The sequence below is a fragment of the Dipodomys spectabilis genome, unplaced genomic scaffold (assembly GCF_019054845.1).
Source record: "Dipodomys spectabilis isolate Male_0828 unplaced genomic scaffold, ASM1905484v1 ptg000002l, whole genome shotgun sequence".
In the NCBI taxonomy this organism is placed as follows: domain Eukaryota; kingdom Metazoa; phylum Chordata; class Mammalia; order Rodentia; family Heteromyidae; genus Dipodomys; species Dipodomys spectabilis.
In genome coordinates this window covers 18,227,001-18,252,831 of record NW_024870679.1, presented here as the reverse complement: position 1 = coordinate 18,252,831, position 25,831 = coordinate 18,227,001, and the positions used below count along the sequence as shown (strand labels likewise).

At 41.6% G+C, this 25,831-nt stretch overlaps 1 protein-coding gene across 1 annotated transcript in view; it reads left to right on the top strand.

Annotated features, from left to right (window-relative positions):
* Positions 1 to 25,831, top strand: part of Lrrc8c (leucine rich repeat containing 8 VRAC subunit C) — a 71,205-nt gene that overhangs the window by 29,249 nt on the left and 16,125 nt on the right. The window contains exon 3 of the mRNA XM_042678008.1: positions 17,384 to 17,525. Coding sequence (XP_042533942.1) covers positions 17,388 to 17,525 — 138 coding nt within the window. The 5' untranslated portion in view covers positions 17,384 to 17,387. The remainder of the gene's footprint in view (positions 1 to 17,383; positions 17,526 to 25,831) is intronic.

Sequence of the window (25,831 nt, the reverse complement as noted above, 5' to 3'; positions counted from 1 at the left end):
ATCTTTGCCCCATTTTGATTTACATAATACTTCTGTATAGGTTCTCTTTCTTCTATCTTATCCTTTCATTCCACAAATACCTACTGAATGCAGAATAGGAACCGAGTATTGTCCTGAACATTAGAAACAAAACAATTTCCAAATCAGGCAAAATTCCTACCTGCGTGGGACTTCCAATTCAAGTGGAAGAAGATAGGAGAGGAAATGCATTAAGTGACTGACATATGCATTGTATGGCAAAGGTGTTCAGTGCTTTGGAGAAAATTGAGGCATGTTGGGCAGAAGGGGAATGCAGAGGGAGGGTTGATATTAAATCTGCTTTGTGATATTGTCTACACAAGAGTGGGAGGAGGCTTAAACCAGAGTTCTGGTGCAGAGATGGAAAAATTAATTGAAATATGGTAAGTTTGAGCAAGGTCTGAAGAGAGCCAGGTGAGGACAGGAGTCTTAAGATCCAGGAGAAGGATTCCAGTTAAAAGTGCTGCAAAGTGCAAAGGCTCTGAGACAAGTAAATCTGGAATGTTCTAGGAACTGCTAGGACCATTGTGGGCAGAGCAAAGAGAATGTGCACAAGAGGGCTGAGATTAGTAGAGGACACCTGTGAGATGCTTAAGACCTTGTAGAATTGTGTGTGTGCTGGGGCTTTACTCAGGGCCTGGGCATTATTCCTAAGCTCTTTTGCTCAAGCCTGGCACTCTTCCACTTGAGCCATAGCTCAACTTCTTGGCTTTTTGCTGGTTAATTGGAGATAAGACTCTCCTGGACTCTCCGTCCAGGCTGGCAGGAACCATGAGCTATGGTCCTCAGATCTCAGCCTCCGGAGTAGCTAGGATTATAGGTGTGAGCCACCAGTGCCTGGCTGAAACCCAGGCTTACTACTCACTTGAGATGGTTGTATAGAGCTTACTGGCAGAACCAAAGAGACTATGAAAAGGCTGTTGTCATCTGGTTGAGATATAAGGATGACTTGCACTGATGCAATAGGAGAGAAAGGTCAGAGATGTATCCAGTGCTAAAGTGCTTGCTTGGCATATAAAGGCTATATCTTTAATCCTCAGCACTGCAAAAAGAAAGAAGAAAGAAATAGGTGGAATCTAAATATATTTTTGAAGATAGAATTTGTTACCCAGAAATGTGTCTACAATTCCCCGATATTCTCCTTTAAGAGAATATATCCCCAAATTCTATCAGGGACCGGAACAATAAAAGTTACAGTAAGAGGTTAACTTTCTGGCTTTTGAGTAATGCAATTTGAACATCTACTTTAAAAAATGTATTGTTATTATAAAGGTGATGTTCAGAGGGCGTGCGGTTGCATATTTCTTTTTGGAAAATGTCAGCCCTTTCTTTGAACTCTCCCAGTTTTCCCCTCTTGTCTGCACTTATTAGTTATATAGTTCATTTTCAACATAGTGTCTAGTGTTCTGTGCCTCCTCTCATCCTCCGAAAGATAGATAAATGAACAAACAGGACAAAAGAAAATGAAAAGTTACAAAGGAAAAAAAACCCTCCTGTTTCTATTTCCTGGAGTTCATGTCAATAAACATTGTTTTATATGATCAGAGGTCCGAAGGCATTGCATCTCTGTGTGAACATCCACTTTTTAGAGGCAGCAACGTTATTGCTTAGTATTCCCCTTTGACCCTTTGTGATTTCCCTAAGCCACCATGCACCGTGTTGCATCACCAGCATTTGCCATGGAGAATTATGACCTCAGCATGATCTATACTTCCCATCTCTCTCTCTTTACCTGACTCTGTGGTAGGTCTCTGGGAGGGGATATGATCTCGCTAATAATGTAAAGGAGCTCAGGCTTCAGAATAATTCAGGCCAAGAATACCTCTTGTCCCATCCCTCCCCATTCTTCCTTCTCCCAAGTCCCTGAAAAAGATGGAAAGGAGGTGTCCCACATCCACCTCCCTGCAGATCTTACTCTTCACTTCCTCCTGGCTGCTGCACAGAATGCAGTATCAGGAGAAAATGCCGGAGAAGTGGTTTACTTCCTAAAAGTAGAGTCATCTTATGCTACATTCTGATAATCCTAGAACTTCATCTGTGATTCAGACTAGATATATGTTCATTTTGTATTCATTCATTCAGCATTTATTTATTGAGTATTCATATGCCAGATTCTGTTACAAGCAGTGAGACACAGACAACACACAACTAAACAACATACCCATAACAGTACATCCCATAAAGATAATGCTATGAGAAACACAACTTAAACACAACTTAGGATGCTGGGATGGTATCCTTCTCCAAGCATGCTAGAAACTTTCTTTTGGTGCTAGTCCTGAGGCTTAAACTCAGGGCCTGGACACTGTTCCTGAGGTTTTGTTGTTGTTGTTTGTTTGTTTCTTTTGTCAAGACCAGAGCTCTGTCTACCACATGAACCACACTTCTCTTTTGGTTTTTTGGGTAGCTAATTAGAGATAACTGTCTAATGAACTTTTCTGCCCAGACTGGCTTTGGACTGTGATCCTCAGATCTCAGCCTCATGAGGAGCTAGGATTATAAGTGTGAGAGCCACCAGTGCCTGGTGGTATAAACCTTTTCAGTAGGGTGACCAGACAATGCATTCCTGAAAATGACATTAGTGCAATGACCTTCAAAGGAAATGGGAGAAAAAAATTCATGCCCATATTTAGGAGCGAAACGTTCCCTGTTTCAGGAAGTCTTCAGTTTTGTGCACTGAGTGGGTTCCTCCTGTCTTGGAGGGCTTTAACTCCTTCTCCACCCACATTGAACTCCTACATGTAACTTGCTAGCTGACACCTTTCTTGAGTCTCGTCTAATATATCCAGCTTTTCATGGAGACCCTCCACTTGGATTTCTTTTTCTTTTTTTTTTTTTATTGTGAAAATACTGTACAGAGGGGTTACAATTACATGGGCAAGATAATGAGTATATTTCTTATCAAGCATTATAGCCTCCTCCTCTGTTTCCCCTTCCCATCCCTTCCCATCCTCTCTCCACCCCCCCCACACCTCCCTTACCGAATCCCCCTCCTCCCTCCCTCCACTTGGATTTCTAACATACGTGTTTGTAACAAGGCCATCTCCACCCCCACATCTGCTCCTTCTGTAGCCTCTTAATCTCTTTGGCAAAGGACAGACTATTCTTTGATTTCTCTGTATTCTTCTCAAATCCCACATCCAGTCCTTCAGCGGGAGGGGGAGTTATTTATGCTGAGAAACACTTTAGAAAGAGGAAATGGCATTGAGGTGAAGAAATGGAAGTTAAATAAAGGCAGAGTAGGGACCAAGGTACGTACCTTCAGGGCAGCCTTTGATGGGATAAAGATGATGAAAGGTAAGGGCTCATGAGCCTGTGAAATCACATCAAAGTCATATTCTCAAAGAGCCAAACCCACAGTACAGTGGTTTTGCTTCATTACGTCTTAGCATCAGGCTTATTATTTGGCAGAGCTAAGACCAAGTTAGTTGAGAGGACAAGGAAGTCCTTCAACATGAAGAAGAAACTTTGGGTACCTGTGGCCGTATTTTGCATAAAGCTGATTTAAAATATTTCCTATACCCTACTTCGGGAAACATTGTCAGGCCCTCATGGGGAAGCCAGAAATATAGTCATATTAATAACATTCAATCAAATTCTAGAAAACAAAACCCAGTGAACATTTGAACTGATTCTAGGAAAAGAAATTGTTGGTATATCTGCAATCAAGGAACACATTCAGGTTAAAACATCAGGGAGGGAAGGTGGTAGTGATTTTTTTTCTTAGAGGCAAGAGATGGTTAATAAGCTAAGTATTGTAACCAATTAATTTGAACAAGAACAATGAAAAGGAAGTGAGTGGCCAGCGTCCTTCTATTTTAATTTGGTCTAAGTTTCCCAGTATTCAAATTCTCAGGACAGAAAGTTCTTGTTTTGCCCCACTTGAGTTCCTAGAAATGGCGTGCCGGTCTCCATAGACACCGGGATAGTGCAGTATTGGAGAACTGCTTCAAACAACAACAAAGTATAACCAGGACTATAATGTATGAGTGATTCTGTGGCCCGGTGAAATTGTTTCTCTAGCTGCTTATGGTGGAAGGTACTAATTTGTACTAATGACTCCTTTGTGAACAGAAACAGAGTGCTTTTACATCTTCTAAAAAAGATGTGCCCTCACACTGGATTTTTCTCGCTCAGTGCCAGATTTTAGGCTTAGTGTGTTCACGTCGCAAACATGATTATCTTGAGTACAATCTTCAGACAGCTACCATCCCAAATAGTGCTTTTCCCAATGGGTGTCAGCCCTGAATTTCTCATACAGGAGCTCATTAGAAACTAAACTAAGTTTTCTGTGAAGAGGAATGAGTTGGACATTGGAATCTGACATACTTCAGCTGGATTGTTTGCGATGTCATTCACCGGCTTTGTAACCTTGAGGGCAATTATTTAACTTTTCTTGCAGATTTTTCCTCTTCATGCATTTTATATGGAGGTTCTGAGTTTTTAGTGACTGGTCATTAGTAGAAACCATCACATTAAATGTTAAATAATACACCTTTCCGTTCTCATTTAACAAAAATGATACAAAGTTTGTTTTCTCCATTTTTCTAAAGAATTTGTTTCTTTGAGGTGGGGAGGAGTGCTGGTCCTAGGCCTCAAACTGTGAAACTGGTCACTGTCCCTGAGCTCCATTTTACTCAAAGCTAGCACTTGAGCCACAGTGCCACTTTCAGCCTTTTTTTGATTAGTTAAAGATAAGAATCTCATGGGCTTTTCTGCCTGGGCTGAGCTTGAACCATGATCCTCAGATCTCAGCCTCCTGAGTAGCTAGGATTATAGGTGTGGGCCACTGGTGCTTGATTAAGAATTATTATTATTTTTTTTTAGTGTGCTACCTTGTTGCAGCTAAAGGCTCCAAACACCAAGAAATTCTTATTCTCGGGGGTGGGAAGGTGGCTCAGTGGTAGAGCGCTTGCCTTGCATGCCTGAGGCCCTGAGTTTGATTCCTCAGCACCACATAAGCAAAAAGAAAAAAAGCCGAAAGTGGTACTGTGGCTCAAGTGGTAGAGCTCTAGCCTTGAGCTGAAGAGCTGAGGGACAGCGCCCAGGACCAGAGTTCAGGCCCCACAACTGGACCAAAAAAAAAAAAATGTGATATAAACTAGAGGTATGACTCAAGTAATAGAGCATCAGCCATGAACAAAAATACAAGTAGAAGCTCAGGGTCCTGAGTTCAAGCCCAGATACCAACCCCCCCCCCCCCCCCACAAATAATACTCCATTGTAATTACACATCACATTTGAGTGTGTGCGTGTGCACATGCACACTGATCCTGAGGCTTGAACTCAGGGCCTGGGCACTGCGTTGAAGCTTGTTTTGCTCAAGGCGAGTGCTCAAGTATTACAGGCTTGAGCCACTAGTGCCCAGCTCTATTTTTTAATAAGAGGAAACATTTTCAATATGTGATGCCATGGGTGAACCTTGAGAATATTTTGTTAAGGAAATAGGCAGTCACAAACAATGACTGCTTGATTCCATTTCAGTGACTGGTTTGAAATGTAGAATTCTGGAGTACAGTGTGGTTGCCAGGGGACAGGAGGAGAGGGCAGTGGTGAATTACTAATCCACAAGCATAAAGGTTCAGTTAGTGAGATTAATGCACTCCCGAGACATGCCAGGCCTCAGTGCACCTGTAGTCAGCAAAACTGTGTGGTAGACAGAAAAGAAACCCTGAAAAAGTTGATCTCATCTGAAGTCTTCTTACCTTAATAATGCTACAAAAATTTTAAAGTAGTAGATTTCCAATACCAAGTCTGATTGTCATCTCTTTTGAAAATATTAGTAACTTTCACAGATTGAGCACTGATTTCCTGCTTGTACTGTAATTAGTGCTTGCCATAATCATCTTTTACACATTTCCCAATAACCCTGAGAAAGAAAATACTTTTCTTCTGACTCTGTGTATGTGTGAGGGGAGGGGCAGGGATGTATGTGCCAGTACTGGGGTTTGATCTTGGCCTGGGTGCTATCTTTGGCTTTATCACTCAAGGCTGATGCTCTACCACTTGAGCCACAGCTCTACTTCTAGCCTTTTTCTGGTCAATTGGAGATAAGAGTTTCACAGACCATCCTATCTCAAGCTGGCTTTGAACTGCAATCCTCAGATCTCAGCCTCCTGAGTAGCTAGGATTGTCGACCTGAGCCAACTGCACTCAGCTTAACACTTTAAAATCATTTACCTAACTAAAGGAAGCTTCATTTGAGTCCTGTAAGCCCTTGGCTGTCCCCTTCCTCCCCCCACTTAATTCTGAAAGTCAAGAAGGGTGCAGTGAATGTATTGGATCCGCTTAGTTCTTAGTGCTAGGCTTTCCCCCTTGGACGTCTTCTATATTTAATCCATTTCCATGTTTTTGCATGTTGCCATGGTAAAGCTCATTCCATGATGGGAGAGGCTTTAGTGCTGAAGCAAGTTTCCTTCATGTAAAACCCTGCATTTTCATTTCCACATTTTATCTCCGCGTTACCAGGGCAACCTAAATAATTTCATTTTCTCTTTGAAGTTGATGCCCTTAAGACCGTTATACCTCATGCTGACTCATTTATTTTCTTATACATTCTTTTCTTTCTAGATTAATTCCTGCAGCTACTTTCCTTACCCAGATGTTTTCTGCCTTTTGTTGTTGTTGTTTTGTGTGTGTGTGTATGTGTGTGTGTGTAGTCATCAAAGCTGGTACTAAGGGGTAGTGGTTCAGTATTTGGGGGTGGGGGAATCAAAATCCCATTGATAATTAGAAAAGAGCTATGAATTTTCTCATCAGGAAAAAAAAAGCCAGCTTAACAAATAATGGAGGAGAGTGTTGGCTCTATAAACGTTTATCCAATTACCTCTTATCCAAGTACCTCTTACCCAGATTCAGAGTGAGGTTTTTGAATAGCAAGTTGCAAGTGTCTGTATGGCAAAGAATTAATTTAGAAAGTGGAATCTATTCCGTTTCTAACTTATGCTGTGAAAGTGAAAATGCCTGTTTTATTTCTATTTTCTTTTCTTTACTTTTTTTTTCTTTTCTTTTTTTCTGGTTCTGGCCTTGAACGCGTGGCTCTGGGAGCTGTCCCTGAACTCTTATGTTCAAGGCTAGAACTCTATCATTTGAGCCACAGCTCAATTCCTGATTCTCCCCTTCATCTCAAGCATTTTCTTCAGTAGTGGACATACTTTGAATAATCATTATTTACAGTGTAGAACAATATGGTAATAGTCACTTTGTGGGTGTGCGCGCGCCTGCGTGTGTGTGCCATGCTGGGGCTTGAACTCAAGGCTTGGGCGTTGTCCCAGAGGCTTTGTGTTCAAGGTTACTGCTTTTTTAGTTTTCAGCTTTTTAGTAGTTCATTGGAGATCAGAATCTCAACAGTTTCCTACTGTGCTGGCTTTGACCCCTGATCCTCAGCTCTCAGCCTCCTGAATAGCTAGGATTACAGGGGTGAGCCACAGGTACCCAGCATTGGGCATGAATCACCGCAGGCACCCAGCTGATTTCCAGTTTGATTTTTTCATCCCAGGGCTGTCTCCAGCTTGGTTTCATGCCCTGTTTTTCTCTCAGGCTTCTTGGTCATCTGCCTGCACAAGTGAAATGATGGCTTGGCTTGTATCACTCCCAGTGCTTGTCTGGCTCACACAAACTCTTTGAGTTTGAAGTAGTGTAAAGAGGTGACAAGCCAAGAAATGAGATCATAATTTTTTTTAGTGTCTTCACATATAGATCTGTTGCCCACATCTTCTGTTATAATTTCTTAGTTATCTTAAATCTCTAGTGGTGAGCAATTGGTATGGTTAAAAAATATATACACCAGGGGGGGTGGGAGGGGATGGGAGATGGGAAGGGATGGGAAGGGGAAACAAAGGAAGAGGCAACAATGCTTGATAAGAAATGTACTCATGGGCTGGGAAGGTGGCTCAGTGGTAGAGCGCTTGCCTTGCATGCCTGAGGCCCTGGGTTTGATTCCTCAGCACCACATAAGAAAAAAGAAAAAAAAAAAAAAGCCGGACGTGGTGCTGTGGTTCAAGGAGTAGAGCGCTAGCTTTGAGCTGAAGAGCTGAGGGACAGCGCCCAGGCCCAGAGTTCAGGCCCACAACTGGACCTGAAAGAAAAAAAAAAAAAAGAAATGTACTCATTACCTTGCCCATGTAATTGTAACCCCTCTGTACGGTATTTTTACAATAAAAATATATACACCACACACACATGTGTGTGTGTATATACATATATGTATACTTGTACATATATGTATATATACAGAGAGAGGAAGAAATGACACTGAGTAGAGGAAAGGAAGGAAAGAAAGGAAAGGGCATATCAAAGGAATGGAAGAAGACAAAGGGAGAAGTAGAACAATGAACAAAACCGAATGAAGTAACCAGGCATGCAAAGACACATCTTCACATTCTCTCTCATATGTGGAATCTCAAAAGTGGTCACTGGAGCAGAGGGAGGATAAGGAGGGAGGGAAGGATGATAGGGAGAGGACAGGTAACTAGTACCAGTACCCAGTTTGACATGGGCAAACGCAGTCATAATATTCAATGTCCATATGCGAAAATGACCAGGTAACGTGAGGGGATGGGCAGAGTTGGAAGGGATGAGAATGAGGGAAGTGGTGACATTGATCAAAATATATTGTACTCATAAACTGTCATGTCAGATTAAAACCCATGATTCTAGAGACTTATACTTTATCCCACACATATACCAATTAAGTTTTAGGGATGAGATTGGAAGCGTAGCTCAGGTGGTAGTGTGCCAGTCAGTGAGCATAAGTTATCAAGTTTGAGTCCCAGTCTTGGACCAAATTTTTTTAAAAGCTTTAGGGATCATGATTCCAAGCCAGCCAATAAAAGTTGGGCATGGTGGATGCACACCCATCAACCCAATTATTTGGCAAGCGTAAATAGGCAGATTGTGCTCTTGGCATGCCCCAGCATCAACACAAGATGGATTTGAAATGTAACAAAAGCCAAAAAGGGGTGATGGTTTTGTCCAAGTGGGAAAGTATCTGCCTAGCAACTACTTTGCGTTCAAAACCCAGTACTGCAATATATATATAATAACTTTCAAAAACAGGTTGCAGGAGATGATCTTTTGACCAAAGAACTGTCTTCTGTGATGGCACAAAGGGTGGTTCCAGAGGAGGGGCTCTGGATGGACTGAGTGAGGGAGTGCTCCATGATTGACAAGTGTAGAGGAACCAGCCTGGCCATCACCATTGCCTGTGTTGAGTCTCAGGAAGACTCCTGATTGGGCTGACGCAATATTGGCTGCCTGGGATAAGAATTTTGTGTGCTGGGTACCAAACGTGGCCTACTGAGCCAGAGCTTTGGGTTTTCCTTACACAGAATTCATTTTTATACTAACTTTGAGTGGAGGCATGACTTGGCATAGGTCAGCATCAAGACAGATGATGCTTTCTAGAGGAAGCAGCAGGCAGGAAAGATGAAGCTGTTAAGGCTGCTTTTAATCTGATCAAGCAGTATCCTACGAATATGGCAGAATGAACCCTCCTTGTACAATTCATTGATGCCAATAAACAGGTGAAAAAAGAAAAGTTGCTTTGGTTAGCCTTTTAGTGGGCAAGTCTTGAAGACTCTTTATCAATTTAATCTATAAGCATGGATGAAAATTGGAGACATCAGTATGAATTAATGTTTAGCTTGCTAATAGATATAAGTGGATGCAAATAAATATGCAAATCTGCTGGGCTCAACACACACATATTTTGCTCTGTTAGCTCAAAGGGCCTCAAAGGGAAAAGTGCCCAGGTAGCCATATCATAATTCTTTATTTTTTTTTCTTTTCTTTCTTTTTTTCTTTTTTCTATTTATTTATTTATTTACTTATTTATTTTTGGTGCTGGTTGAACTGAAGACCTGGGTGTTGTCCCTGAGAGTTTTTACTAAAGGTTATTGCTCTAGCTCTTGAGTCATAGCTCCACTTCTGGCTTTTTTTTTTTTTTTCTTGCAGTTAATTGGCGATAAGAGTCTCACAAACTTTATTGCCTGGGCTGGCTTCAAACCACAATCCTCAGATCTCAGGCTCCTGAGTAGCTAGAATTATAGGCTTGAGCCACACCAGCACTAAACTGTCTTGATTCTATCTCACAAGAATCTCAGTGGGACTTGCATGACTCCATTTATCTGTTGATCATCTACTTTTTTTACTTCCTTTGAAGGAACTCCATTCATTTATGCCTGCATAACCATTGAAAACATTGATCTGTACTAAGTTTTTAGGCCATCTGAAAAGAGGAACTAGCTATAAACAAAATATCCTGAGTAGTTCCAAAACCCTTGTCTTTTTCTCTTGGCGCTAAGGATATTTTCTACCCTACCCCCAAAGGAAAAAAAAATCATCCACTAAAACTCCTCTTCAAAGATTTTCTTGAACTGGTTGACTCTTTAAGTGTAAATATTTTTCTTGTTTTCTTCCTTAATTTTTGCCCCCTACTAAGCCTCAGTTTAAACTCAATGTCTACGATCTTTCTATGCCATTTTTCAGTTTTTGGTTATTTGTCACTAATATTTGTAAGCTTCCTAATTTAATAACTTTGGAGTTAATTTTCTCCTACCAAGATCTCCTCACATCACGGAGGCCTGAACTCAGGGTCTGGGTGCTGTCCGTTAGCTTTTTTGTTTTTTGCTCAAGGCTGGTGCCCCACTACTTGAGCCTCAGGCTTTCCTGCCTGGGCTGACTCTAAACGAGGATCCTCAGATCTCAGCCTCCTAAGTAACTATGATTTACAGGTAGGAACCAGCTTTATATCTATCTTTTTGTGCTACTAATGAAGTTGCTCATCGAAAACAACTTTCCATGTCTCCCTGCAAGCTGATCTATTACTAGGCTTCTGTATCTTGTTTTGTAGGTCCTTCAACCATTTTTAAAAATACATTTGGCAAAGCTCTAGGTATTTTTGAGATGGTTATTCTCAAGAAGGCTTCATCTAAACCCAAGCCAACTTTCTTACTAAAAATAGCAATGGCAAGTAAACCGTTTCAAAATACTATATAGTTTGTCTATACAGATGGCACTTCCTGTTTTTTTTAATCCAAGTTAACTGGGCTTTAAATTTTTTCATAGTTTTTTTAAAAATTGTGTTCTCAAAGGAGTCAAATGAATAACTCTTGGATCTTTCAGTTGTCTTGTCATTTTTAGCTAATTATTCATTTATTTAATCTGTGGCACCTACTATAGGCAAACTTTGTGAGTTGTTGGGAGAAAAGTAGAGAACAAAACAGAAATTGCACTAAACACTGGTGGCTGTTATACCATGTTTTGTAGTTAATTTTCAGGATATACGTACATCATTTGTGTTTTACTCTCAGGTAATATATCACCTAGTGTCTCTAGTTCTTTGAGGGTGGAGGGGTTTTAGTTGTTTTAATCTTTTTTTTTTTTTCCTGTTGGTACTGGCTTGAACTAGGCATGAGTAATATCTCTTTTTTGTGCAAGACTGGTGCTCTACCAGTTGTGCCACAGATCGACTTCTGTCTTTTTTGGTGATTAACTTGAGATGAGGATCTTACAGACTTTCCTGACTGGACCAGCTTTGAACTTGGATCCTCAGATCTCAGTCTCAGAGTAGCTAGGCTTACAGGTGTGAGCCATTGACACTCACCTAGCTTGTTTTTATATTTTTAAGTTGAAGAATCAATTAATCTCAGATGCACATATTTTAACTAAGAGTTTGTTTGTTTTTCCCACATAGATCTTTGGCAAGTTAAATGGGAGGCCAGCACCCTTTGAACATAGCCTTCCTTCTAGAGCTTGCATCTAAAGGAATCTGTGAGCCCTCTTACCCATCCAGTTCTAGAATGTGTGTGTCTCTTCACATTAGATTTTATTTAACTTCACTAGGAGAAAACGACGCTTGGAAGAGGGAACTCATATAATTTAGAACCAAACCCAATAATTACTTATCCTGTAGGGACAAAGGCTTCTATTAAATAGTTATCAGAAGGATGAATAAGATTTAATTTCATTCTTAATAAGACTTTCTTGTTTAGATGTTTTCTGTCATTTGTTGCTTGGTAATGTTAAGAGTTAGGGAGTGACCCCCACAGTGTAACCCCCGCTTTCACTATATTTGATGTCAGTATAACATGTGGAGGAGATGGGGACAAACAAGTCATTTAAGGATTCAGGTGGACCTGTTGCAACAATGAGAAGTACAAAATGTCATGTCAAAACCAGCTTTACAATGTCGGGGGGGGGAGGGGGGGTATGATTGGGTGGGAGGGAGGGGGGAGGCTGGGAAGGGAGGTGAAGGGTAAACAAAGGAGGAGGCTGCAATGCTTGGTAAGAAATGTATGCATTATCCTGCCCATGTAATTGTAACCCCTCTGTACAGTATGTTCTCAAATAAAATAAAATAAAATTAAAAAAAAAAAAAAAAGAGTTAGGGAGTGACAATGTGCGGCCATATCTTTGGGTACAGGCTGAGACATAAGCATTATTGATCGACATGTCCTCTTTAGCACTAGTAATAGAACATTGTGCATTAAAATTTCAATGATCCTTAACTTTAAAATTATAAATAATTCCTGATTCGGGCCTTCATCTCGAACATTTTCTTCAGTAGTGGATGTATTTTGAATAGTCATTATTTACAGTGTAGAACAATGTGATAATAGTCACTTTCTGTGTGTGTGTGTATGCATGCGTGTGCGTGCGTGCGCACATGCACCATGCATGCGTGCACCATCCTTGAACTCAGGGCTTGGGTGCTGTCCCTGAGCTTTTGTGTTCAAGGCTACTGCTCTCCTACTTTGAGCCTCGGCACCATTTCCAGCTTTTTAGTAGTTAATTGGAGATCAGAATCTCACTGAGTTTCCTGCTGGGCTGGCTTTGAATGGTGACCCTTAGATCTCAGCCTCCTGAGTAGCTAGGATTACAGATGTGAGCCACCCATGTTGGTCAGACAGTCTGGCAGTACCAAGCCTTTAAAAGTTAATGATAACAAACTAGAAGAGTTTGGCTCTTATTTACTATGCAGTGATAACTCTTCAAACTCACAACTAACTTGGAAAAGAAAACAAGTGTAGCTGTCATGGCAGTGTCTTAGAGGGGCTAAGTGTTGCAAAAGAAGAATTCAGAGGGACCCCGCCCTGTGTGTGAGAACCTAGACTTTGCTCTTGCAAGGAAGGCCGTAGATAAAGGAGCAGTGGTCCTCTACCTCAGAGCATGGTGCCCGGGACACTGCTAGCCCAAACCTCTTGTAAAAGCCCCTCAAGGTCAGAATTACCTAATGCTGAGATGCCTTTTCCCTTTGTCACTGACATTGCCAAATCCCTAGTGCGTGTGGTGCCTTTCTCTGCATGAATCAACACCGAAGAAACCAAACTGTACTGAAGGGACTGCATCCCTCGTGGGTGCACACGATTTATTTTCGAAAATTGAAGCCTGTGTCACTTAATGTCCCTGCTGAAACAGGACCTGTTATTATTTGAGTAACTCTCAAGCCTTGACCAAATGTATTTATTATGTGAGATGGGAAAGGAACACAGAGAACTTGTGCTATGTGTGTCCCAAAGTACACTGGCCTTTCCTTCGAGAAAACCCCTGGGATGTTTAAATTGAAAGTTAAATTAGCTGTTTTATCATATCATTTTGGGGCTTTTTTCCTTGAATAAAACAACTGATGGTTCAGACTTAGGGACATGGTATGTTATGATAGGAACAGATAATAACAAACATTTGTTAACAGTGATAAAATTCTGATTTTCAAGTGATAGTTAAGGCTTTGAAGAATCAAGAGCCTGACAGCTTCCCAGTACTTAAAACTTTTTGTTCCCAGATAATAGCAATGGTGATATAATTAATATTTTAAAGTGTTTTTTTTTTTAATGAAATGTGTTATTTGGAAGATCACCAATTCAAATGATCCATTGTTTTCCAGATTATCAATGCATGGTTTTACAACTCATGCATAAGGTAAAGATGTGTTCAAAGTGCCAGACAGAGGCTGGGCTGTAGCTCAGAAATAGAATGCTTGCTTAGTTTGGGAAAGGCCCTGGGCTGCTGCTGCTGTATCACATAAAGAAAAGGAAAGAAGGCTGGGAAGGTGACTTAGTGGTAGAGTGCTTGCTTAGCATACATGAAACCCTGGTTCGATTCCTCAGTACCACATACACAGAAAAAGCTGGAAGTGGTGCTGTGACTCGAGTAGTAGTGTTGTGCCAAAGCAGCTCAGAGACAGTGCCCAGGACTGGCAAAAAAAAAAAGAAAAAAGAAAGAAAGGAAAAGAAACACTAATGGATTTTTAATAAAGAGTTTAATTCAATATTTGAAATTAGTTTTAAGAACTAAGAATTTTATAATTTTAATGAGATAGTTTCCAGATTCCACATTGCAACTATTCTAGTCAAGTTGGTATAGCTTCAAAAATAAATATCCTTCTGGACACTGTGGCTCAAGCACTTATAAACTTAGCTTCCTAGAAAGTGAAGATAAGGATAGCAGTTCAAGGCTAGCTGTGCAAAAAAAAAAAGTGTGATTTTAGCTCAGCCAATGAAGAGCTGGGAACAGTGGTTCACACTTGTCATCCCAGCTACATAGGAAGAACAAATAGGAGGATCACAGTCCAGGCTTGCCTAGGAGGAAAAATGAAAGCAAAAATGGTTGGAGACCAAAGTGATTAAATACTTTGGTTAAGAAGCCCAAGGCGGGCTAGGAAGGTGGCTCAGTGGTAGAGCGCTTGCCTTGCATGCCTGAGGCCCTGGGTTCGATTCCTCGGCACCACACAAGCAAAAAGAAAAAAGCCGTAAGTGGTGCTGTGGCTCAAGTGGTAGAGCGCTAGCTAGCCTTGAGCTGAAGAGCTGAGGGACAGTGCCCAGGCCCAGAGTTCAGGCCCCATGACCGGACCCCCCCCAAAAAAAGAAGCCCAAGGCTCTGAATAGTCTTGAACCCCAGTACTGCCAAAAGAAAAATAAAAGAATATTCTCCATGACATGAAAAAACTATTAAGCTGATGCTAGTGGCTTACTCCTGTAATCCTAGTTACTCCGGAGGATGAGATGGCAGAATCGCAGTTCAAAGCCTGCTAGACAGGAAACTCTGTGAGACTCATCGCCAATAAACCACCAGAAATACAGAAGTGGAGCTGTGGCTCAAGTGGTAGTGCGCTAGCCATGAGCAAAAGAGCTCAGGAACAGCACCCAGACCCTGAGTTCAAGCCCCACAACTGACCAAAAATACGTAAATAAGAAAAAGCTGTTAAGACACTCCTTGCCATGGTCTCCCTGATAAGTGGATGTTAAATCCAAAAGGTTAGGTGATACAACAAAATTAACAGGACTTAAGAAACAAAGGACTTCCACTCATCTGGTTGAATCACTACTAAATAACCCCATGCTGCTGATCTCATGTATGGTATATATGTGCACAGCAGAGGGAAACCAGGACAATACAGAACTAGAGGGAATCAGGGAAAAACATACAACAGCAGGACCCATCAGCTGCACTGGACATTGATCAAAATGAACTAAGCAACTCAATGGCAGCGATGGGAGGGAGGGAACAAGTGGGAAAGAGGGAACAGCTGACACTATGCAAAACAAAAGAAATGTACATATCACCCAATGTGGAAGAAATAACTGTATTGCAAAGCTCATAGAACTCATAAATGTTATAGACCATGATAGACAATTTGTCGTATGAAAGTTAGAATGTGCTTGTGGCTTTAACTAAGCTTCACTATCTCACAATACTGTGAAATTTGGGAAATTATGTAACCACTTAATCACAATCAAACATTTGGAAAAAAAAAGACACTCCTTGCATCTCTAACTATATATTTTGTTGAGGCAATGTTTACCTTGTGTAGTTCAGCCTGAACAACATGTCACAAGAACTTGCAGGTAGCAGCAGATCTAAGAGTCTGGCCAGCTGCTGCCTTCTTTTAAGCCAATATTAACGAAAACTGTTCTCAAAGTGTAAAAGTTATTCTAATTTCTGTGTTTGGGAAAATGTATTTATTTTTAATGAATTAATATATATTTTAATTTCTTGGGTTTAATTTCTAACATGGTACTTATTTATGGGCATTATTGTTATAGATACTTTGGGGTTCTCCTTATAATATTTTAGAGCACTAAGGAAAGAGAAGCATCGCGTTCATCTTGAGTGGCCATTGTGTAAGGCAGACTTCAGTATCAGTTAAGGAAAATCCATGAAACAGGATCTGGGAGACAAAGCAGCAAATACACATTCCCCCACCGCTTTGATTAGGATTGAGTAACAAAGATGAATATAGACAGCATCCGAAGGTGGCAGAAGGGAGAAAGAGTTTCCTTTTGGCACTTGTTAGGACTTATTCTTTGCCAAAAAGAAAAAGAAAACAGGTCTTCTCATACTAGCAACATGTTCAACCTCAATTTCTGGGTCACAAAAGGCAGGGAGAATGGGGAGAATGGAGATTGCAGACCAAGAAGGACATGGGCCACTTTTTCTCTAAGGGCCATTTAAATGTGCCCTATCGGTTGAACATCTGTTATGCACTTACAGATAGGAGTTTTATGTTAGTCAGCTCTGTGGCACAGTAACAACTAGCTGCAGTATCAACTTGCAAAGTAGAAAGGTTTCAGTCCCTGGTCTGTTGGCTCATTGCTTTGGGGCCTGCTACAAGACACTAGTTATGATGAGAGGCAAATGACAGGCAAGTAAAGAGCCAGGGGAAATGGCTCTGGTCCCCCCTTCAATCCTCTTCAAGAGCATGACCTTTGTGACCTACCTTCCTTCCACTAGGCCCCACCTCTTAAAGGTTCCTCCGCCTGTCAGTAATCCCACAAGCTGGCATGGAACCTTTTTCCCATGGCCCTTTAGGGTATACTTATTCAAACTATTACAGGTTTCCAGGGCAACCCTGATTTCTCAGGATGTTTCCCTCATAATAACATTAGAGCAGTATAAGAAGTATAAAAAATATCAAAAGCACACAGACAAAAAGATCTCTTAGAGGACAAAGACCATGTGACAGTATTTTTTCTTCCTGGTAATGTAAGCAAGATGTCTTCTAGAGTCCAGTAAACCATGCACATCAGGGGATACTGAAATGACAGTTCAGAGCAGCTGAAAGTGTGATCAACAGCAAAAACAGTTCCCAAGGTGGGGCCATTCCTGCGAATGTCTTTGTATTGTCTGTGAGGGAAGTGGGGGTTGAGGAAGGGACTTTTGGAGGGGCTCTCGTGCCCTGTGGGATGTGGTACGGGGAGGATGGGGACTGGGTGGGGACTCCCTAGGGGAACCCACCCTCCTCCTGTGGATGCAGGGCTGGGCTTGGACTGCAAGAACAGTGTTTTGGTTTCAGATCCTGGTACGTGTAGTATGTGGTGCCTGCAGATGCATTATTCATACTCACCAGCAGTCTCTCCTTTCCCAGAAACATGATTCCGGTGACAGAATTCCGGCAGTTCTCGGAGCAGCAGCCTGCCTTTCGGGTGCTGAAGCCGTGGTGGGACGTGTTTACCGATTACCTGTCGGTGGCCATGCTGATGATTGGCGTGTTTGGATGTACTCTACAGGTGGGTGCCTGCCCGGGGTGGAGGCGGGGCTGGGGCAAGATGCCAGGGCAGTGAGACCTCTTCAGAGAGCCAGCTCTGTGGGGACAGCATGTGGCTCAGTCGCTGAGCCCTTGTTTAGACTGAGGCCCTGGGTTCCATCTCTATCACCACAAAAAAGGGCCAAAGACAAGCTGAGCACCGGTGGCTCACGCCTGTCATCCTAGCTACTCAGGAGGCTGAGATCTGAGGATCACGATTCAAAGACAGTTTGGGCAGGAAAGTCCGTGAGACTCATCTCCAGTAAACCACCAGAAAGCGAGAAGTGGTGCTGTGGCTCAAGTGAAGAGCTGAGGGGCAGTGCCCAGGCCCAGAGTTCAAGTCCCACGACCGGCCAAAAAAAAGGCCAAAGACAGTTCGCTGTTTGATTGGGTGTTTTTTGGGTTTTTTTTTTTTTGAAGTGTGAAATTACTCTTCTCTGTTTGTAAATGACATTTGTCATCCTGGTCAGGAGTCCAATATTTCTAATAAGGTAAATGGGGAACTTATAATACTCCATCCACTCAAGTAAGGATTAATGTTGCTAACACCAGAGCATTCCGTATATTTCACAGTTTGCTTCACAGTGAGGTATAGCATGGACACTCACAATGCCATGCCAACTGGGAAATATAGGGTGTATGCTATATATTATATATTTACATAGGGCATGTGTACTGTATAGCATCTTTGCTATATTATTTATGTAATATACAGGATATAATATATAATGTTCTATATAATATGGTAACATATTATATATTTATGTATTTTATAATTTATATATAATTATATATTTCTATATGTAATGTATTTATATTAATACTATAAAATATTCTATAATATGTAGCATATATCATAATATAGTATGATATATGCTATCTATTATAGTACATATATATGTATTATAAGGTTTTTGGATGAACTGATATTTTGGTGAGGTATCATTATTTTACCTCATATTTAGTTCTGAATTAAAATGGAATCCAATCAAAATATATTCTGCATAAATGCTGTGTATCTGCCCATTAAGTCCTGAAGTATTTTACATAGCTGCTATGTGCTGGCCACCAAGCTTAGGGGACTTAGTGCCCTTACAACCAGAAGAAGCTGTGTAGCAAGTGTCCACAGACATTCCACTCTGCTGGGGAATAATACAAAAGGTAATGAATGGTTACATTAAAACTTAGAGAAGCAGCTGGAAATAGGGAGGAAGAAGAACTGGGATCTTTGAACCTTTGAACCTTTGAGGGACTGGCATAGGTTTCATACTATTTGTGTGTGCTCTTCCTGGAAGTAGATTCTGCCACTGGGAAGGTCATGAGAGAAATGATGTCAGCTGTGTCAACTACACAGCAGGGAAGAATGAAGAGAAGGGAAACCACGGGGGAAGCAGAGAGGCCTCTCGGGAGGCTGGAAAAGGGGTAGCTGTAAGAAAGACACCTAAGAGCTGAAGGAAAGTGTGGTAGAGACGGGCAGGCAGTTTTCAGCCAAGTCACAGAAAAATAGAAAGAAGACCCCTTAGAAAAGTTTAGTTTCAGCTAGCAGTAGGGGGGGCCTGGAGAGGGAAGGGGGGGTGCAGGGGTGGGGACATGGGAAAGGATGGGAAGGGGAAACAAAGGAGGAGGCAACAATGCTTGATAAGAAATGTACTCATTATCTTGCCCACGTAATTGTAACCCCTCTGTATGGTATTTTCACAATTTAAAAAAAAAAGTTTAGTTTTAGTGGTGGGAAAACTGGATAAAAGTTTAAATAGAGACAGTATAGTGACTATGACCTTTAAGAAGGTCACCCAGAAGAGCAAAGAACAGACCAATACATTTGACAGTGTGGAAATCACAGCGCTACATGGCCACCTTCGCTGCTTCTATGTGTTTGGCATGTTCATGGACACTTTGTGCATATTGTAAGTCATTTCTTCTCATGACAAGTCTAAGATTATTTTCCCAAGGCACAGAAGTTAACGGCCCAAGGTGGATAACAAAGCCTTATTCAAACCCAGGCAGTTTGGATCCAGGATGCATTTCTGTGGTCACCGAAAACATTTTCCCCTCCCCACCCAAGAAAAGAAAGGCCCCAGTGAGAAGCTAGAGTCTGAAAGAGAGAAACAGCATTCATTTATTCATAAATAAGTTTATTCATAGATAGTTGAAGAATCTTACTGTGTGTCAGGTTTTGTTCTACTAAGAACTGTTGATAAAGGAGGGGGAAAAAATCAAAGATAAATCCCCATACTCTTGAAATTCTGTGGAGGAAGAAGTGAGTAGATAAGTAAGATTAATAAGCCATATACAATGATTTCCTGGGGATCTATCTAAAAATTCTCCAGGGAATGCTTGAAACTGTATTATTCAACCTCGTGTTTTTCTGTTGTTGGTTCTTACCACGGATCTTAGAAATCTGCATAAATGAGCTGGGCTTTGGTGGCTCACACTGAAATCCTAGTTCCTCCAGAGGTTGAGATCTAAGGATCTTGGTTCAAAGCCAATCCAAACAGGAAAGTCCATGAGACTCTTATCTCCAATTAACTACCCAAAAAGCCAGACGTAGAGCTGTAAGCTTAAATGGTAGCGTGCTACCCTTAAGTAAAATAGCTCAATGATGTTGCCCAGGCTCTGAGTTCAAGCTCCAATACAAGAAGGGAAGAAAGAAAAGAAAAAAGAGAGAAAGAGAGAAAGAAGAAAGAAAAAAGACAAAGAGAGAAAGAGAAAGAAATCTGAATGTGGATTTTAATTGAAAATCTTTTCATTTATCTTTTCACTTTAAGGAAGCACTTTACGTCTTTGGCATATCTGATTTGCCAACATCAAATACTTTTGTGCTGTGTGGCCTTTTTAAACGACAAGTATCACTTGAACACAACTGAGAGACCTGGACAATCAGTCTGAACCCAAGATGGTTGCTAAGCAACTAATCTCATGGGACCCAGAAGGACATGCAATTTTAACTTTATGAATTGTTTGCCTCTGAAATTTTCCATTTAATATTTTTGGACCACCATTGACCCTGGGGTAACTGAAACCAGAGACGAGAAACCATGAACAGAAAGTGATTGCTTGGAACTACATGTTGCACGGTGAAAAGGACAATGGAAAAACAAAAAGGGAAATAAAGCATACTTAAAGGGAGTAGGTGGTCCCAGCTGGTCAGATATGACTTTTAGCTGAGGAATTGAAGGAAGATTGGCACTGAGTCATGGCAGATATTCCAGAAGAGCCTTCCAGACAGAAAGAACAGCAAGAGCAAGGGTCAGAATGACAAAGTGTCAACGTGTGGACCCCTCACTTTGTCCAGAATTTGACTCTGTGTGTGTGTGTGTGTGTGTGTGTGTGTGTGTGTGTGTGTACCTCAGCTCTGTTTCCCTGGAGACCTGACAGCGGTAGAATGTGAACTGTGTTGCTAAGCAACAATACTCATGGTATAAATGACCACTAATTGGTCAGATGTATCTGGGCTGAGAGAATGGTAAAAATGCTAAGTAGGAAGCTAAATCATTGGACTGCTGTGGTTTGCGTGACCTTATATGTAGGCATGTCCCTTGATACATCACATGTATGTTTGAAGTGATATTGAATGCTCCATGAGGGTTAAGTGTGGTAGGTCCTAAGTCTAAGCTTGTTTATTTTTCTTTGTGCCTGAGAACAGAGAGGGAGCAGATGCTCAGCTCAGTTCTGGGCAGCAGAATAGGCCACTACCTGGACAGTTGTGAAGACTTTCCCCAAGGAGTCCTGACACTTTCTAAGTGATTCTGGTGACATAGGAAGTTTGTGACAATCTTCTCAGTCTGAACAAGCAAGCAGGGGTTGAAGGAGAAGCTAGGGACCATATACTAAAGCAGGTGCCAGACTGTAGCAGTCCCATCAGCCAACAGCCCAGGGCTTTTCTCTGATTTAAATGGGACATGCTTGAAGGATTCTGAGCAAAGGGTTGTCATGATCTGCTGTTTTAATAAAAACACTCCAGCTGTTGGGAATATAATATAGAGCTGTGTGTATGGTGGTGCATGCCTATAATCCCAGCACTCAGGAGTAGAGACAGGAAGATGATGAGTCCTAGGCCAGGCTAGACTATGTAGTGAGACTTTGTCTTAAAAAACCAGCTAAGACCAGCCTGGGCAAACATGAGACCCTGTTTGCAAAAAATAACAAAAATCAAGGACCAGTAATGTTGCTCAGTGGTATAGAATTTACCTAGCAATATGGAAGTTCCTGGGTTTAATCCCTAGCATTAGCTAGCTAGATAGCTAGCTAGATAGCTAGATAGATGATAGAGATAGAAAGCTAGATGATAGAAAACTAGGTGGTAGGTTGATGAGGTAGATGGATAGATAGCTACAGATTGATAGATGATATTGGTAGATACATAGATGGATAGATAGATAATAGAGATAGATTGACAGATAGAGATAGAAAGATAGATTTACTTGGAAATATAAATAGATGATAGGGATAGGTACGTAGATAGGCAGGCAGGCAGGCAGGCAGACAGACAGACAGACAGATAGACAGACAGACAGACAGACAAAGGGGAAAGGGAGGGATTTTGGAAAGCTAGTGTACTAATTAAGGAAGAGAAGAATCCAGTAGCTTAGACAGATGGAAGTGGTAATTTGGGATATATTTTGAAGGAAAAGCCACCAAGATCTGCTGCAAGATAAAATGTTAAATGTGACAACAAAAGGACATCAAAGATGACCCTTAGATTTGTAGGCCTGAAAGCTTTTTTTCTTAAATAATTTTTTTTTGGGAGTCCGGTCATGGGGCCGGAACTCTGGGCCTGGGTGCTGTCCCTCAGCTCTTCAGCTCAAGGCTAGCACTCTACCACTTGAGCCACAGCACCACTTACAGCTTTTTTCTTTTTGCTTATGTGATGCTGAGAAATTGAACCCAGGGCCTCATGCATGCAAGGCAAGCGCTCTACCACTGAGCCACCTTCCCAGCCCTTCTTAACTAATTTTTTATTGAGATTAAGTGATTACGTAAATTTCACAAATTTCACAGTATTGTGGGATAGTGATACTTAAAGTCACAAATACATTTTAATGTTCACAAGGCAAATTGTTATTATCATGGTCTATAAAGTTTGTGAATTCTATCAGCTTTGACAAGTGAGATGTCTGTGAACCATCCAGATAAGCAGGTGGCTGTTAGACTCAGGATTCAGGTTTAGAGATGAATCCTCATCTTCTGGAGGGAGGGACAGATCAGGACCCATGTGGAAGGAGCCCCTGGACTGGGGGGAAGAAGGTATCTTCTACCACCCTGGAAGTGATAGCCGTTGTACTTGGAAGAGGGGCAGAGAGATGGAGATGACACCATCCCATTTCCGGCTTCTCTATGAGGCAGAAAGCAGCAGCAAGTCTGCTACAAGATTGTCCGGGAGGGAGGGAGCTAGGAATGGGGACAGGAAGGTGTAGAGGACTGGGGGCCTAAAGGAAAAAGAGCCAAGACGAAATGGCGTGCTGGGGATGTAAGCAGAGGTGACAGCACAGCAGGACTGTAAATCTGTCCTCCATTTGTGACTGTGCCCAGCTTTCAGCAGAACTGCAGGACTGTACAGCAAGCCCAGGGGAGCAGTTCTCAGGTTTGCATTTGCCAGGGCTGGAGGAGATATGGAAAAAGGCAAGGACACAGTCAGCCAATAAGGACAAGTAATGAACTGGGAACCAAGTGGATAAAAATGAGAGGGTCTCTACCAAAATGTCTCTAGTGGACGTCACCTGAGAGAGATGGGTGACTGGCCCACAGTCAGAGCTCTTGTTCTGTAGCACAGCCCTGCAACCACTGCTGCCATACAGAAGCTGTAAGAACACCCCACGGACCACTCTGACCCCATCCTATCGCCTCTCATGTAAGATATGTTACCTAGGTGGGGCTTTTTCATCTTGAGAGCCTTTAAAAAGAAATCCCATGCCCCTTGTCTGAGTATACACAGTGCAGTCTGTGATGCCAGCGTTCTGAGAAATGTGTCTACGCTGTCAGAATACAGGATACAGAATACAGGGCTGAGAATTCGTAGGGGATGGAACATTTGAGCCCCAATTCCTTGCTCCAATCCCTTCCTCCTTTGCATGGTGCAAGGTACATGATGCTGAACCCAAACCCCCACAGTGCAGCAGGCGCCCTTTACAAAGGTGATCCTCTAAAGATGACAGAAATACCCAGGCAGTACTTTCTCACGTGAGGACACCGTCATGTGCCTCAAGAACATTAGGAATGCAAAGTTAGAACTTGAGATGAGCAGAGTCTCAAGGAATATAGAATATGGTATTCAGAACCCAACAATCTTGGGTTCTTAGGACATATGTGGGTTTGAATCTTCCTATCCTGAATGTGAATCACACTGGCATTGAGTAACAGATGGAGGACCTGGTCTGTGTGCACTGTCTTACATCCCCAGGATGAATCTGTGGATGTAGAATAGGTTCCACTTCTCAGTTGAGGATTTGGAAGTATAAAAGGTTGGGTAACTTATACCAGATTCAAAAAGAACATAGCCAGGAATCAGATCGCAGGCTGGCACTCTAGCGAGTGCCGTCCATCCCAATGCACAGCTCTCAAGTATTATGGAAGCATTACGGTCGCCCATATTGCATAGTCAAAGTTTGGTTTGTGACACACTATTTTAAACAAGTGTAAAATGAACTAAAATGGGAAGATATAAAGTTTTAAAAAGTATCAGTTTGCTAAGTTAGAAATTAAGTTTTCTAAAGGCTATTCATTACATGCTGCTAGAAAAAAAGCATTTTCTGTAGTAAACATTAATGAAAAAAACAAATAACATGGTATAAATAATTGAGGAAAGTAAAGCCACCCAAGATCTATATTGCAAATGCAAGCACTCCTCCTGAGGAAAGGAATTTAAGCTCTTATTTCAGCTCTGCTATGATAATCCTGTGAAGTGGCTTAATGGCTGATAACTTTTGACAAAGCGTTCTCTGTAAAGCTTAAATTCCTTTTTTATTTCCAAAATGATATTAAAATAGTTGAAATATAGTTTGTGCCTTGATCTTTTCCTTTGGGGAAAAAAAAGGTATAAACACATTCTTTTGAATCTTACGAAGCAAGTTAATTCCTAAGTTTGAAAATACAACAAAGCAAAGTCTAAGATAGAAATAGAGGCTTCAAGCTGGGCACTGGTGGCTCATACCTGTAATCCTAGCTACTCAGGAGGCGAGATCTGAGGATTGCAGTTGAAAGCCATCCTAGGCAAGAAAGTCCATGAGACTCTAATCTCCAATAAACCACCAGAAAACCAGAAGTAGCACTGTGGCTCAAGTGGTAGAGTGCTCGCCTTGAGCTAAAGAGCTCAGGGACAGTTCCCAGGACCAGAGTTCAAGCCCATGACCAACACTCCCCCCCAAAAGGAAAAATAGAGGCTTCACTCTACTAATGCTAAATGATAAATTGATCACAATAAAGTGGTCATCCAACAGCTTGAGTATTTTTTTAATTGCAGATAATAGTTGATTATCTGGTTATCTGTCTACTCCTTAAATGTGGTATACTAGCCAGGTACCAGTAGCTCACACCTGTAATCATAGCTACTCAGGAGGTTGAGATCTGAGGATCATGGTTCAAAGCCAACCCAGACAAGAAAGTCCATGAGTCTTTTGCCTCCAATTAACACTAAAAAGCCAAAAGTGGAGGTGTGCTTAAGTGGTAGAGTGCTCACCTTGAGCACAAAAATTCAGGGTTAGCACCCAGACCCTGAGTTCAAGACCCCAGACTGGCACCAAAACAAAAAAAAAGTGGTATACATATAGGTCTAATACAATGCAGCTTTGAAAACACTGGGAATGGAGTCTATCTGTTTTTTGTTGTTGTTGTTGTTTTGGGGGGTTATTTTGGTGGTGGTGGTTATGGGGCCTTAACTCTGGGCCTGAGTGCTGTCCCTGAGCTCTTTAGCTCAAGGCTAGTGCTCTACCACTTGAGCCAGAGAGCCACTTCCAGTTTTCTGGTAATTAATTGGAGATCAGAGTCTCATGGACTTTCCTCACAGGCTGGCTTTGAACCACGATCCCCAGATCTCAGCCTCCTTAGTAGTTACCATTACAGGTGTGAGCGAGCCACTACCAGTGCTAGTGAGACTTTTATCTATTGTAAGGATGTTTGTTGATTCTTTCTTGCTGTGATGTAAAAGGATTATAATCCTTACTTGTGTTGCTCATCTGACTAATCTTAAGTCATTTCCACCCCAGTAGCTATTTTCAAAGTTGCTATGGAATAAAAGCCTGTATGAAGTGCATTCCTTAGATTACATCTGTCCACACAAGAAACAAACACAAA